The 14,529-nt window shown below is 41.6% G+C and overlaps 3 protein-coding genes across 9 annotated transcripts in view; 1 reads left to right on the top strand and 2 right to left on the bottom strand.

Annotated features, from left to right (window-relative positions):
• The window catches only part of LOC108629291 (putative inorganic phosphate cotransporter), a 7,387-nt gene extending 5,522 nt beyond the window's left edge, over positions 1-1,865 (bottom strand). For 2 of the 3 annotated variants that reach the window (XR_003389693.1, XM_018031880.2), the window contains exon 1: positions 1,552-1,864. Coding sequence is in view for 2 of the 3 variants with exons in the window: in XM_018031880.2 (XP_017887369.1) it covers positions 1,552-1,576 (25 nt within the window). In the remaining variant the exon portion in view is untranslated. Of the gene's footprint in view, positions 1-1,551 lie in introns of all 3 variants that reach the window. The other variant, XM_018031881.2, reaches the window with a different exon arrangement.
• A 947-nt stretch (positions 1,866-2,812) lies between these two features.
• Positions 2,813-14,529, bottom strand: part of f (espin protein forked) — a 12,477-nt gene continuing 760 nt past the window's right edge. The window contains exons 1-13 of one of the 5 annotated variants that reach the window (XM_026817176.1): positions 13,059-13,141; positions 10,762-10,971; positions 9,204-9,335; positions 7,943-8,186; positions 7,448-7,640; positions 6,150-6,334; positions 5,995-6,067; positions 5,658-5,830; positions 5,103-5,352; positions 4,372-4,718; positions 4,066-4,241; positions 3,804-3,994; positions 2,813-3,144 (exon numbers count right to left, since the gene is read on the bottom strand). In XM_026817176.1, coding sequence (XP_026672977.1) covers positions 2,877-3,144; positions 3,804-3,994; positions 4,066-4,241; positions 4,372-4,718; positions 5,103-5,352; positions 5,658-5,830; positions 5,995-6,067; positions 6,150-6,334; positions 7,448-7,640; positions 7,943-8,186; positions 9,204-9,335; positions 10,762-10,773 — 2,244 coding nt within the window. In that variant the 5' untranslated portion in view covers positions 10,774-10,971; positions 13,059-13,141 and the 3' untranslated portion in view covers positions 2,813-2,876. Of the gene's footprint in view, positions 3,145-3,803; positions 3,995-4,065; positions 4,242-4,371; positions 4,719-5,102; positions 5,353-5,657; positions 5,831-5,994; positions 6,068-6,149; positions 6,335-7,447; positions 7,641-7,942; positions 8,187-9,203; positions 9,336-10,761; positions 11,904-13,058; positions 13,158-14,529 lie in introns of those variants that run through there. The other 4 variants (XM_018031767.2, XM_026817179.1, XM_026817178.1 and 1 more) reach the window with 4 other exon arrangements.
• The window catches only part of hgo (homogentisate 1,2-dioxygenase), a 5,922-nt gene continuing 4,713 nt past the window's right edge, over positions 13,321-14,529 (top strand). Inside the window, exon 1 of the mRNA XM_026817180.1 lies at positions 13,321-13,440. Within this exon, the coding sequence (XP_026672981.1) occupies positions 13,423-13,440 (18 nt within the window). The 5' untranslated portion in view covers positions 13,321-13,422. The remainder of the gene's footprint in view (positions 13,441-14,529) is intronic.

Raw genomic sequence — 14,529 nt, 5'->3', positions numbered from 1 at the left:
CTATAATGGTTTGAATCCAAATGAGATCAAGAAAGGGACACCGAGGAACATATGCCCATGAACAAAAGACGAAGTCTTAAAGAAACGTTATTAATATAACGTTCAATTTTTAAAATATTACACAAAACAGTGCATTCTTGTAATACTAGCAAACGGTCCGGTAGCTACCTGACTTTTTTTCATACTGATTTTGACTGTTTTCATAACGTACACTTCCTAACGTGTCGTTAAAATAAATTTCGCCTTTGGTACTAAATAATTTTTCCATATGGATTTTCACACGTGTTTATACTCGCAGCTGAAGCATTTTCCACCGCCATTTTCACAGCTGAAGGTGATTTTTCATCATTTATTATCATCAATAAACTGTATACAAAATTTCAGCTTTGGTACCGTGCATTTTTTTCTTACGTTTTTCGAGGCGCGGGTGGCTCTATTACTCCTGTCTCCATCCGAACAATGGCTGCTGAAGGTCGTTTTGCTTATGTACCATAAAAAAGCTTACATATGTGTGAAAATCAGCCTTGGCTCGATTGGTCACAAAAATGTGTTATGGGCTCTCGGACTATCTCGGACGATAAGAATTAATAGCCTCTGGCGATAATGGTTATAAGTCCTCTCGATCCCATCGGTGCATCGCGACTCGCGAACTGTTGGAACGAGTTTAACGAATTGAATCAAGGTGTCGACCTTCGTAACTGAACCGCTTATTTGTACGAGGTCGAGGGTGCGCCGCGGCTCTTCAGTGTTCACGTTCCCATTTCCGCGTGGTACCGCATTTCAGTCAGTTGTCAATTACTTCTATCAACGATTCTCTGCGAGTTGCAAGCTCCTTCCCACGAATTCTGAGATACGCTTATCGCTAATGGCTTTCATGAATTGCACAAGCATTTGCGCGATAATTCTAACGAGAATCTAGTGAATCCGCATTTCATACGATCTGAACTCCCCGAGTAATTCTGTTTTTTGCTTCGAAGAGAGAAAGAGAGATAAAAAAAAAAACAATTAAGATACGCCAACGCTAATTTTACTTAAAATGCACATTGCACAAGTACATTGCCATATTTAGAAAAATATTGCGACCGCATCCTTCTAAGGCGCGAAAGCGCACAGTATTTGAAAATTGTTTAACGACCTTCACCAAGAACTTGGTTGATGAAGAGGATGCTTCTGACTGCTATTTATACTCGCGTTAGTTGGCATGATGTGCCCGCGCGATTCATTCGGAGCTAATGATGAATAGTAAGTTGCCTATACACGTAAGAATTTCGATCGACGCCGGTGCTATCGATTTCGGTCAATCAATTAAAAAATTCAAATCATAATAACGCGAAGTACAAGTATGATCATTGATACTTTATATGGTTTTTCACAATTTTGTGTGTTTCATTCGTGTGCACTTTTGTTTCTTGTATTGGCATTTACCTATTTATCTATTTGATAATCTAAATTTAACCAGGTGTGAAATCCGTCCATAATTATTAATTCGCATTTTTATTGATTAATTCCAATTAACGATCGAATCACTTATGATTTTAATAAATGGCTTACCCAGACGATTCCTAATTGACGGCATCTTTTGCGGTGAGAAAAATTGTGTAATTAAAATCGAATCTCGATCGATCGACGACAGATCCCACGCTTTTAGACACCGCGGATGATAGATAAGAGAACGATTGATAAAAAAAAGCGCTAAACAGTTTAGGACGGGACAAACTAAAAGAAAACGGCGCCTAGTCGCGACGGTAGCTTGTCACTGGCAAAAGTTCGCGGCCACTCTGGCAGCCAAACTGCCACCGTTGATGTTACCACAGCGTAGATTGCCTCAACGCGACGTAACCAACTAAATAATATAGCAGACCATCCGCGTCCGTCATCAACGAGACGGCCACGTTGGTATCGCAACATTCTTATTTGCGACTGTACTTATCTTGCAGGTCGCGGGTCACGTGCCGAACCAACTCGTGTCTTTTCCATCGGGTCGTCAGTGGCCGCTATTTTCGTTAACACCCACGCACCATTATTCTGATCCAGTGATTGCGTCACGAGTCACGTTGCGAATTCGTTGAAGAAGTGGAGGATACGTATTAAGGGCAAACTTATTGCACTCGGTAGATGCTTTGCACCGAAAACTAATCCGAAAATAGAATGAAATCAAATGCAAAAGACATTGAATAGTAAAAATATATTTGAATGAATCGAAATCGAACAGAGTGACGTACCCTTGTCAATAGTTCGTACAAAACTGCTGCTGCGCTCCTTTATATGGGAACCTTCAGGATTCCCTCGTATCGACGGGATGTATATTTCATCACATCAATTCTTAGACTTAAACTAAACAGATCGGCGAGCGATAACGTTTTAGGATACATGACAGTCGAAGGTTTATGCGCCGAAACGAATACCTCAAAATCGTACTTCGAAGTATGCTAACACCTTAATTTCATAATAAGTCGAACCGAGTAATGACAATGTGATATTTAAAGATTCAGGATGCAAATCATTCTTTCTTTAAATACACGTATACGTGTTCATTTATTTTGGCCCAGGTAAACAACGATAAGACAGAAATGTGAAACGATGAAGTTGACATGGATAATTGGTACCAAATGCCGACATTGCCAAAAATGTTAGCATCGAATAAATTGACAGTCCGTGCAGCGGAAGGAAATAAAATTAAAACACAAAATTTCTTGACTCTTACCACTCGAATTTTCAATTAAATCATCGGTTTTAATTGAAACAAGGGATTCATATAATGCACTCGCAACGGTAAGACAATGGACGAGTGCAAATAAAACAACAATGAACATAAATTGATGCAAACTTTACTCGACTCTATATGTACAAACAACGTATTCTCAGACCGCATCGGATCAATCCAAAATATTCAGTTTGCTGTTGGTCTTCCTAAGTTGCGCCCGCCAGGGGATGATCTGCGCGGTATCGTCATCGTCGTTGTTGTCGACCGCCTGCGTTCCAGGATTCACGGAATTCGCATCCAAGCTCTTCTTTTCCTCGGTTTCCGGCTTCTCTTCCTGTCGGTGGGTGCGCAACGGATTGCTTTGGGAAGGCGAGACGTCCCTTTTCGGTGACGAAATCGCGTCCACCTTGACAGTTGACGTCACGTGCGCTTGATTCAGTCTATAAAGAGAATCAATAAATCAATGATTAACATGCATATGATATCTTTTTGTAGTTTTGTATACTGTTGCATTCCGTAGAGGTGATGTTTATTATATTCAATAAGAATCAACCCCGAACGGAAATTTATGCGAAGGTTTGTATTAAGCGTGTACAGCAGTAATGAACTCAGTAGATTTGGCGTAGAGCTTTGTGACTTTAGACTAGACAGAAGGAACTTTCTCTCTAACAAATTTTAGGAAAATACGTATATATGTATACACTCTCGGAAGAAACAGTGGAGGGAGGAATTAGTAAGGGTTGGTAAGCAGAGGTCGAAGATTAAAAATGACGCAGAGTGCAAAGTGGAGGATGATGTAAAGCTGGATGTTGACAAGATGAATTGGAGTTAAGGATGAGGTCATTGGGGTCTGGAATAATTGGACGAGGTATCTTATCTATGTATGCTTAGTTTGGTATACAACAATATAATATTAATTGACTATTCTAGTTGTACAATGTTTAAATTAATTATTGTGATTCTACTTTAAATAAAAAAATACAATTTCTGGGATTTTAATAGTTTCAATTAAAAAATGGATGCTTTCTTAATCGTAGTTCCCACATTTCCCATCACCAAAAACCGAAATAAACAATATTATAACATAGGAAATAGATACCTTTTTTCGTCGTTATCCTTCTTAGCAAGGAGCTGTCTCTTCCAAGCAGGTATCGCCTTCTGTCGTCTCTCTTCGTTTTCTCTGGCAATTTGCTCTTCCAATTCTTTCTTCGCTCTTTCGGCAGCTTTCCGCGCGAGCATTTGTCGTTTCCATATCGGTATCACGTTTCCAGAACTGTCCTTCTCAGGAATCTATAAAAAAAAATCAACGAATGAACCAATGGCAAACGACAAACAGTGAATCTGTAGCAAAGAGAATTTACCTGATCCACGAAATTCGAAACGCTGAACGTTTTGTTGATTTCCGACATGAGATTCTGTTCCTGCGTTTTCTCCACTTGAGCCATCTCCACTTTCAGCTTCTTTATCCCGGGTATGTCCTTGGTTCTCTTCAATTCTGCGATTAAGTCGGTTTTTTGAACGAAGAACGGCTCTGAAACTGATACGACGTGTAATAATTAAGCAAGAAAAAATATAATAACGATGTCAAAAAAGTCTTTCTTGAAAACATCGTTCCCATAGTAGGTATATATTTTTTTATAGCAGATTTGCAGTTCGGTTTCGCTTACCATTAGTCATAGACACACTGCGCGGCGGCGGCGCGGAAAATGTTTTAGTCGCGTTTATTTTTGCGGTGGTTCTTCTTAATTGGATACTCGTAAGATCCTGAATACTAATAGTTGCAAGCGGTTGTGGGCTTCTTGTTGACTCGGATTCGGCGTTAGCGATCTCGCCAATCCGCCGTGACTTCTCAAGCGGAGACATGGGTGGCGGGGGTGGACCCGGAGCTGATTCTTTTCCCTCCGTTTCCGGTCCACCGGCACCCACGTCCTCGGCTAATTCCTCTTCCTGGACTTGCTCGCTCTCTTGCCTGGTGCATCCGCTTCGACTTTGAATGTCCAAATTATCTACCGACCTGTCGATGTCATTATATTAAATTGTTATAAATTGAAATTACAATACCGCGTTGAATGATGTTAAGGACTATCAGTGCTTGTTTAATATTCGAACGCAAATTATTTTAAAAAATAACTAGCCATTTAATTTATAATTGCAGCTTCTCCGTTGTATAATTATAAATAATGCTAATAGACTGGATATTATAAATAAGTAGTTATAAATTATTTTCGAAATTAATTGAAAATTAAACGAAAAATTGAATTAAATGGAACGGCAATTTAAGCCAATTGTCTAAAACTGTAGTTTTTATCAACAGATTCTGCGAAATCAAATTAAATTATATGATAAATATGATATAATATGATAAAGAGGATTTGGACTGTTTAACTGTGTCACGAACCTCGCTTTAGACAAGCTGTTCTTCGGTGAGCCCTTACAGATGCTCTTCAGATATTCGGACGGTTTCAGAAGCGTGTTCGAGTCCGCATTCGCGAACTTTGGCGGTATGAACGGCAGCACCATATGTTTATTAACCAGATGCGACGTCTGGCTCGCCTTAATTTCCTCGGTGTCCACCGACGGACTGACAGGAGCCACTTCCGGCTGGTGCTGGTGCTCGCCGTTGCAGGATACGTCGGACTTGTTGGTCGCTGTTCCGAAACAAAACCAGAGCGGGTAGGGGTAGGGAGAACGAATCGTGGCAAGTGAAATCTAGGTAAGTGTATTATATGCCCGATGAGCGACATGGTCTAGTAAGTGGCTCCCGTCTGATTCGCGATTCACCGGCATCGCTGATTTAATTATTATCATCGTTATCGCGAGCGTGGGCGCAAACATTTAAACCACTCTGGGTCGTTTCGTTCGACCCGATTAAACCCCACCCTTCCGGCTCAAGTCTCCACCAGTCTTTTTCTTTTCTTTTGCTTCCAGCTGATATTTTTTACATAAGACTTACACGAAGGCACAGGATGCCCGTTGTCGATCCTTCCATCCCGGTTCACTTCGCCAGTCGTGTCTTTCTTTTCGTCCTTGAAGTCCACGTTTTGTTTAGTGTTCACCACGAGCACAACGACGTCGTCCTTGTCTGGCGGAGGAGGTGGAGGCGGTGGTGGTGGTGGTTTCGCGAAACTGAGGAAGATAGTCCCGTTGCCACAATCCAGATACGAAATAAGAACACCGATTCTCGCGAGATTCTACTCGTCGTTCGACGCGACGATAAAAAGTAGTAAAGCGATCGCGTCTCGATTATTTTTCTCTCGCGCGGACATCCGGTTATCGGTTTGCCTACTTACCTAGCTCCGCCGTTCCCCGGTTTGATCTCTTTCTCGCTTTCTACTTGCGCCAGACTCGTCGCGTCCTTTTTCTCTGAAAATCGCATACGTTTGCTCCCGTGAACAATGCGAGCTTACACTTGGTCAAGTTTTATGCGGTTCGAATCGCAACGTACCGTGCGATGGGTCAGCACCGGCAAGCTTGCTGCCACTGTTCTTGCCGATTCGCTCGTTGCTGTTGTTCCGCGACAACGACGGAGTCGACGCGCTCGACGAAAAACACGGAATCTCGCTGCTGACGTTCGACGACTCGCTCGCGCTACTCGATCTGCTGTATCTGCGGTCAGTTTTCCGGGATCGACTGAAATCGAACATTCGTACAGACTCGATCGAATTCTACCTCTGTCAGTTCGATCAAAGATATTCAAGTCATCTCGAATCATCGCGTTAGTCGCAACACCGTTTCAGGTCGTCTCCCCGAGTCTTCGGGAAATATGCTCTGTCATTGTTCGACAATTGTCATAACGCTATAGCGGTTCTACATGCAGTAAGCACGTAGTTAAACGCGAGACTCTTATACGGGCTCGAAGTTCAAGGATCCTGGATTTGAACACAATCTTACGAACCGACAGATTCCAGCTTGAATATAGGTCGCCCGTTGGGGCTGCGAGAAACAGCTTACGATGCATTAGCGGAAACGAACGCGTTTCGAAAGCGGGAGACCATCGCGTTACGAAATCCGTGACGGCAACATATATTCGTCGAATAGCGCATTGCGCCGTACCGTTATACAGATACGTTATGTCAAGCTGTTGCAGATAAAGCGACTGTACTAACTTCTTCGATTGATTAAAAAAAAAGAAATAAATAGTAGCTGTATGATGTGTGATTTAGGATGGTATGCAGTAGGTATACTTTGAAAAATATCAGATTTGTAGTAAATCCGCATTTTTAATCAATCGCATTGTTATTGACTATATCAGAGATGGGGAACGTGCGGCCTCCGTGAGTTTCTTGTGCGGCCACCTTGTACGGCTTCAAATGTTATTTATATTTTAATGTATTCAAATACTTTCAAGCAAGAAAGAAATGCAAATATCCTACTAACTTAAATTTTCCATTAGATTTGAAAATTATTTTCCATATTATTGCTATGTTAGTTATTTATAACTTAATATTATTATTTTTCTATTGTTCCTTTATAAAGTAATAAATTTATTTAAAAATTCTTCTACTAATATTATTTTTATTTGAAGTGGTATTTAAATATGTGGTTGTTTATTAAAATTTAAAGATCTGGATAAATATGTATATGTATATGCTTAAACAAATAAAAATACCAACAGTGAAATATAAAAAATTATAGCGGCATCCCCACCTCTGGAAGAGGAATTGTTTTCTGTGTAGAATTGTTTGTCTTACTTGCAAGATGTTAGTGCAGAAGCTGTTAAAAATATGTGCAAGATACGCTCACCTCCGATCGGAATTCTCCAGTGGCTTCTTCTGCGGGCTATTGGCAACCGCACCGGTTTCCGGCTCTTGTCTCAGGCAGATTTGCTCGTACGCGTGCTCGGTTGGATCGCGAGCAATCTCAGGTTTGGCAGCGTAACCGTTCCCACCGGATGGTCGGTCGAGAACTCCGTTATTGATGTGCACATCCACTTTCACTGGAACCGAGAACGTCAACGTCGGAATTACGTTGAATGTATACCAGACCAGTAATCAATCTTATCATCTTAATTGGAAAGTACTTTTCGATTTTATAATTCCATCAGAAATAGGAATTCTTTGAAACGTGTATTCCTGCAGGTTTATAGGATAATTCGAAGTACAGAAAATATCAAAAGCTACATTCATACCACAATTCTGATGACCTAGCACTTTCAGTCGTATCACTGCACTTTTTATCAATCGTTATACCAGTTTGGTTTACGAGCAATAGCGTATCCGGGGCACTCGTGCTACTTACCAGTTAAAGTATCCTCCTTTTTCTCGAAGTGGCGATGCTTCTCGGTGTCCGCGAACAGCCGTGTGATCCTGGTGTAGACGAGATCGTGCGGGCTGTGCAGGTAGAACGATTCCGTGTCCTTCGGCTTGGCTGGCTCGCCTATGTACGCGGTCATGGGATTTATGTAAATCCCATCGCGGGGTCGCGAGCCGGGCGGATGAAGAAAGAACGGCTCTTGGAACATGCCGCAACCGCGCAACGAGCACTGAAACCACCACCAACCGAAGTTCCCATTATCGGACGCCGACGTTTCGCATACCTCTCGCACGCTCTTCCGGAAGAGTGGCTCGCACTAATTCGAATCCGGCTCTGTTCACTCGGTTCATTCCCATTTACCCGTCGTTTACCAATCAGATATTTCACTAACCGCGGACAAACCCAGGAGAGCATTCGCTTTTCTTATCGCTTTTTATGTTCCATTTTCCAGGATGCGATTGAACAACCTTTTAATCTTATATGTAAATGTAACGAGCATTGTGTAAATACCGTTAAAATGTTGATGGCACTATTAAGAAGGGTAACTGTCGAGACTGCGTAGCGATGACCCAATTTTCGAAAGAACCGACCGTACGAGGATGATTAAAAAAACTTTCAAGTCTACTTGAGTAAAATCTCGAACTTTGTATCCACGGACTTTAGATAATACAATTAATCTTATCAATTTAATATTGCGTAGTTGGAAAAGTATTGTTAGATTTTTGTCATTTTTTTATTAGATGTTCCATTATTCAAAATTAATTTTATTCGAGTATATATTGGCCATTATTATCTATGACCTTTTGCCATTTTTGGGGTAGAGTCATAATCCCATCGGAATAGAACTCAGTGATTGGTCGACCAGAGCGAGGTGCATCTTTAACATCGAAATTTGCAAAAAGGAAGCGAGCAATCCATCTACATGCTGTTGCATTTGATAAAGCATCTTCACCGTAAACACCACAAATTTTTTCCCGGGTTTGTGCAGCGTTTTTGTTTTTTTCGTAGTAAAATTGCAAAATTTTTTCAGAAATTTCACTCATTTTCACACTAATATTACTTTTGACACGATTGACGAAATACAAAACTGTCTGCATGAAAATTATAAATTGAAATGTCACCTTTTAAACGCGAGTCAGTATGACGCAATCTGATTAGTTTTGCCCGATATATGACACCAAACAGTATCTAGTGAGAAAAATCTCTCAATACTTTTCCGACTACCCAATATTATCAATTTACTAGCCTTGTCGACGGAACCCGTGGTGCAGCTGCAACTGGTGGCATCGCTCATATTCTCCGAATAATCCGAACCAGAACGATCCCTGGCCATTTTCCCGGCAACATTGGTACGGGTGCGGTGGGCCTCGCTCGTTTCCTACGGAACGTTGCCGCTTTTTATCATCTTAACTTTTTTTATTCATCCTCCTCTCTCTCTCTCTCTCTCTTTCTCTCTCTCTCTCTCTCTCTCTCTCTCGTTTCACCTATGTAGATCAGCCGCGAGCGATAACTTTCTACGCGGAAAGAGATAATTTTAAACGAGATAAACGAGCCGATAAAACAGCGAACGTAACAGCGGTTAAGTTGCGCGAGGATGCTAGTTTATCCAATCGCGGATCACGATCTACCATCGAAAAACTGCTGCGGAAAATGAAGACTTTTACTGCTTTCGGTGAGAAAATGCACCGACATGATTTGCTATAACAAAAATAAAGTTTATCTGATTCGTTATCTGAATTTGCAATTTCATTTTTTATATTCGCAATTGAATTCGGTCGTGACATCGTTAAACGAGACAGTGACACGTCAATGAGCACAGCTCACAGTATAATCAACTGTTGTTATATACACGTGTACAATTTTAATCTTAATACAAGTGAAAAGGACGTTTAACAGATTTTAATCGGGAGAAAATGTTTATGTTCGTAAAGCATCAGATGAGCAAATCTCACGCGTTAATCAGAACATTCTGCATTCAGAGGAATGCATTTGAATTATTAATTCAAAAGTATGGACGCTTGATTCTTTATAACAATCAGTCGCGGATCGTTAGGAACATGGGAAAGAATCGCTGTTGATCGGAATTTTCCCGCGGAAAGATTTGCGTTTCGCGGGAAACTCCCGTTCTCTTTCGTCAGGCAAGCGCGGATAAAATCGCGTTTCGATCCTCGACACGCCTGGATTAGCTCTTTTCCTTCGAGGGAACTCTTACGACTTTCGCGTGGCCACGGATGGTGGTTGAATCGAGGGTAGAATCGCTCGAGTGAACACGTTTATCTCACAATTGGATATCGCGTGGTCATCGTCCTTTCGTTTTCATAAAAGTTTTCCGGCGACGTTCCTTCCGTGGCACGCAATCGGGTGAAGGACGATGGGCAATTTCGCGTGACACGCTCGCAGGAGTACTATTCGACTTTCCTTCTCGACGTGCTCGCGGCAAGATTCGAGGTCGATTCGCCGATAAATCCACATGGAAAAAACGACGTCGGAATGCGATACAATTATCAAAGAATCAAGATTAATCCATCGAATACGAATGACGTCCACGCGCGTCGTAGATGGCGCACTGCTTGAGAAAGTGACGCCGTAATGTGCGAAACTAAATATATTCGATAATTCGTTTTGCGTTTGACTTAGCGCCGAGCCTGTTAATCAGGCTTGACGCGTTCTATTTAACGCTTTTACTGAACACCGTTCACAATCCAAGGCGCGAGGATCAAGCCGAGTGTACCGTTATCGGGAGGATGAGAATCGGTGGCTGTCGATCGAAAGATCGCGCGACCTCGTTTCTCTTATCCACTTACGTGTACACCCATGCAAACTGAACGATCCTCGTGAAAGACTCCGGACGAGATTCCGATGGATCCTCGTTCGAGAGAAGGCCAAGTTCACCAATCTCCACCGAGTATTGGCATCCGATTCCTTGAGGAACCACTCGGGCCGTCCGTCAATTCGTTCGGCGAACAAGAGATAGAGAAACAGAGGCAGGTGATTAACGTAACCGCGAACGCGAACTGGAACGAGAACTGGCGTTTAAACGATCCGGGGTAACGGTCCGGTTGCTTTATATACACATATTTTGGCTGCGCCGAACTTTTTTCGTTTCCGAAAGGGAGAACCCGAGAGACCGGTCGGACAACGAACTCGATCCGTACGCGGTAAGCGGCGGACCGAGACTCTCTTCGAGTCGGAGCCACCTGTTTCGAGCGAGAGCCCGACCAACTGGTCGCGCGTTCTACAATGCTACCTATCTCTCGGAGGTAGGGGCTGACTACCTAGTTACACCGCCGATCTTTCGTATCGAAGAACGTTCCTCTTTCTCTTTAACACCCTGCCGTGATCGTTTCTCCTCTCCTCCGTCCTAAGCGCGTTTCGCCGAGCTCCGATGAATGCGATAAACTCGATTCCCCGCGAGCATTCGTGTCGAGCTTTTGACCGGAAACGAACCGAGCGGACGATCGAAGCTCGAGCGTGTCTGTCTTTCGCGGTTCCGATCTTAGAGAGGGAGAAAGGGAACGGTACTCGGTTCGGTATTGTCGCCAGAGATCGGGAACCAACCGTTTGCCCCGCATTCGCGTTCCCCGTTACTCGCTCTTAAGCTGCGCGTACACCGTCGAGCACTCGGTAAACACCTTGCAACCAGATTAGAAATTTGAACAGAAACTTGAATTTAACAAAAATGCATAAACACGATACTAATCACCTTCTATCCGCATTCTAGTTTCTAAACGTGTTCACTAATATTTGACTTTACTCATAGAACTCGCAGTTTACGAGTCAGAGGACAATATGTTGACAACCGATTTCTAGTAAAGCAAGTTGTTTTTCGTCGAGTGTTTGCCAGTGGAGGAACACCTTTAGTCGACCAGGATGCAGAAGAGAGATTCCTCTGAAGGAATCCTCTCGCGAACGGTGTACGCCGAGAGATCTCTCTTGGTTAACTGTAAACGGCCCCCACCTGTCCCTCCAATTTCATTCTCTCTCGGTTGCGTCGAGCACTCCGCATCGAAACGCGAACGACGCGGAGCCTCTCTTTAACGCGCGCGGCCAATTACTGCCAATTAGCTCGATTCCTCCAACGACCTCCTCTGCTCCTTAACTCGTTACTCTCGTTAAGATACTGCCGCGTGTCTCTCGGTTCTAGATTTTTATTCTAAATCAAATTCAAACCATCCCCAATAGCACTCAATATTGCAACAACGTGTCTTCAACATTGTCACATTGCAATTTTCGTGCAATGTTGCTGCAATATTCCAATAACAGTGCATTTATACATACTTATTCATTTATTCATTATAGTCATTGAGTTCTATTCCGATCGGATTATAGCTCTACCTCAAAAATGGCAAAAGGTCATAAATAATAATGGCCAATATATACTTGAATAAAATTCGTTTTGAATAAAAGAAAGATTTAATCAAAAAATGACAAAAATCTCTTAATACATTTTCGGCTATCTAATATAAGTAATTTCATTCTTAAATAAATCAATATAAATACTCTTTCTTTGATTAGAATAAGAACAGGTTTAAGAAATTCAAGGTGCGTACGAGAGTGATTTAATTTTTGAAAAACGCTTGCTTGTTCGAATCACTTTTGATTGCCAACTAACCAATTCGCCAAATAGATAGTAATATAAACTTTGACATTTTCATTCTGCCGTTGCTGGCTGCTCGAACCAGTTTCCGCGAGCGAAAGGAACGATTTAACTCGTCTTGTGATTAGGAAGCACAGTTAATTTCGTAGTTAAGTACTCACTCCTGATTTTTCGACTCGACTGCATGTCAACAACGAGGAATTTATTATACTTCCCCGATACGAAAACTGCGATTGAATCTTGTCTACAGTAATTAGAATGACGCACGTTATTGATGAATCAGATCATAGAAAAATCATAATTCTTATATCTTATGCCCATAGCATGACATTTTGCAAACCGGATTTCTTGTTTGTTTCTTCAATACTGTTCCAATTACGCTTAGACCTAGTTTATAAATCGTTAAATTTTTATACGAGATATCTTATACTCAGGTTTCATATTTTTAATATTCACTAAATGCATTCCATAAAAATATTAAATACTAATGCTAATGTAACTTACGATAAACACTTGGCAACATTTATGACGGATAACACTTTGCGTCCGCACATTGAAAACAGTAGGTGTGCTCGGAGGCCCGGTTATAAGAAGCTACAAGGAACGATTAATTTTCATAGTGGAATTTCTGGCTCGGACACGAGGGACACATTAACGGGTCGCGCCTTCTGCTATTCCATGATACGATTGGTCGCCGCGGTAGCAAAATACACGTAAACACGTTCTTTGCATAATGAGAAACCACGATTGCGAGAGATCACGCGTTCAAAAGGCATTCGGTTGTTGTTGTCCGCATGTATAAAAGGGTAAAGCCGGAAGGAAGCTGGATCCACACGCGGTTCACGTTCATGGAACGTCGCATCGCAGCATGAAAGACGAGTTCAAGGTAAGAGGATGATTTTGAGATAGCTTTCTTAATAATAATAATAACAACAATAATAATAATAATAATAATAATAATAATAATAATAATACTTTATTAACGGGTATGGATTCTTGTAATACATAAATCTAAAGCATAAAATACATAAATATATAATGTAAGAGCGCGTACGAGGTATGTTGTGACGTTGACCAGACTCTCAACGACCTGAACAAATAGTAAGAGCATGTAAGAGGTATTTTATGGCGGTGACTATGTTCATAAGGACCCGAATGTGCTCACCCCGCCATTAGCCGACAGCACTGGGGTTTTTCCCAAAAAGAATAAGGCGCGTACCTTCTGTACCTTCTTTAAAACAAAGAGGAAACTCCCAGGGAGCGGCAGTTAGCATCATCCGATGCGAAGAATTTTTTTTTTAGAACTGGCTAAAGACAGCATCTGGAAACCTCATTTAAGCCTGGACCTACAAAACTTAGAAATGGGATCGAGGACCCAAAGCGGAAAGGTCCTTGCAAATCTGGTCATCGTCATAAAATACCTCTCACATCTTCCGACCATCTGTTCGGGTCCTTGCGAGTCTGGTCAAAGTCACAACACACCTCTTACACGTTCTTGAAATAGACAATAAGCAAAACCATATAAGAATAAGGCATAAATTCTACGCAATACTATTAATGATGAGAGGTCTTAAACAGTTGACAGTTGGCTCAAGGAGAGATTAAGGATTTACGTGGTTACCTCCTAACAGTTTCAACTTTTATCATGGAAAATTAATGATAGAGCTGAGTTCGTTAGCCGTTTTGCACGGTCTTAACCCCATGACATACAATGTCGTCTATTCGTTCCATGTGTCATTATAGACTTTGATGTCTCCGAGACGTCAAGAACTTAACAGGTATTAATTATTAAAAGAGTTTAGCATCAAATTCTGTTCTACTTGTATGTCAAGGGGTTAAAACAGGATTTAGATATCCAAATCTGAAGGACACGAAAAATGTGGCGATATTGTTCGACGAATACTATAAACACAATAAAATTTCGTGATAACGTTTGTTAACTATTAAAACAATTGATCTTTGGATAAGACTGTTG

The sequence above is a fragment of the Ceratina calcarata genome, unplaced genomic scaffold, assembly GCF_001652005.2.
Source record: "Ceratina calcarata isolate Rehan_Ccalc_2016 unplaced genomic scaffold, ASM165200v1 scaffold557.2, whole genome shotgun sequence".
Classification (NCBI taxonomy): domain Eukaryota; kingdom Metazoa; phylum Arthropoda; class Insecta; order Hymenoptera; family Apidae; genus Ceratina; species Ceratina calcarata.
The sequence above is the reverse complement of the archived record's forward strand: the minus strand, read 5'-3'. Positions and strand labels throughout refer to the sequence as shown.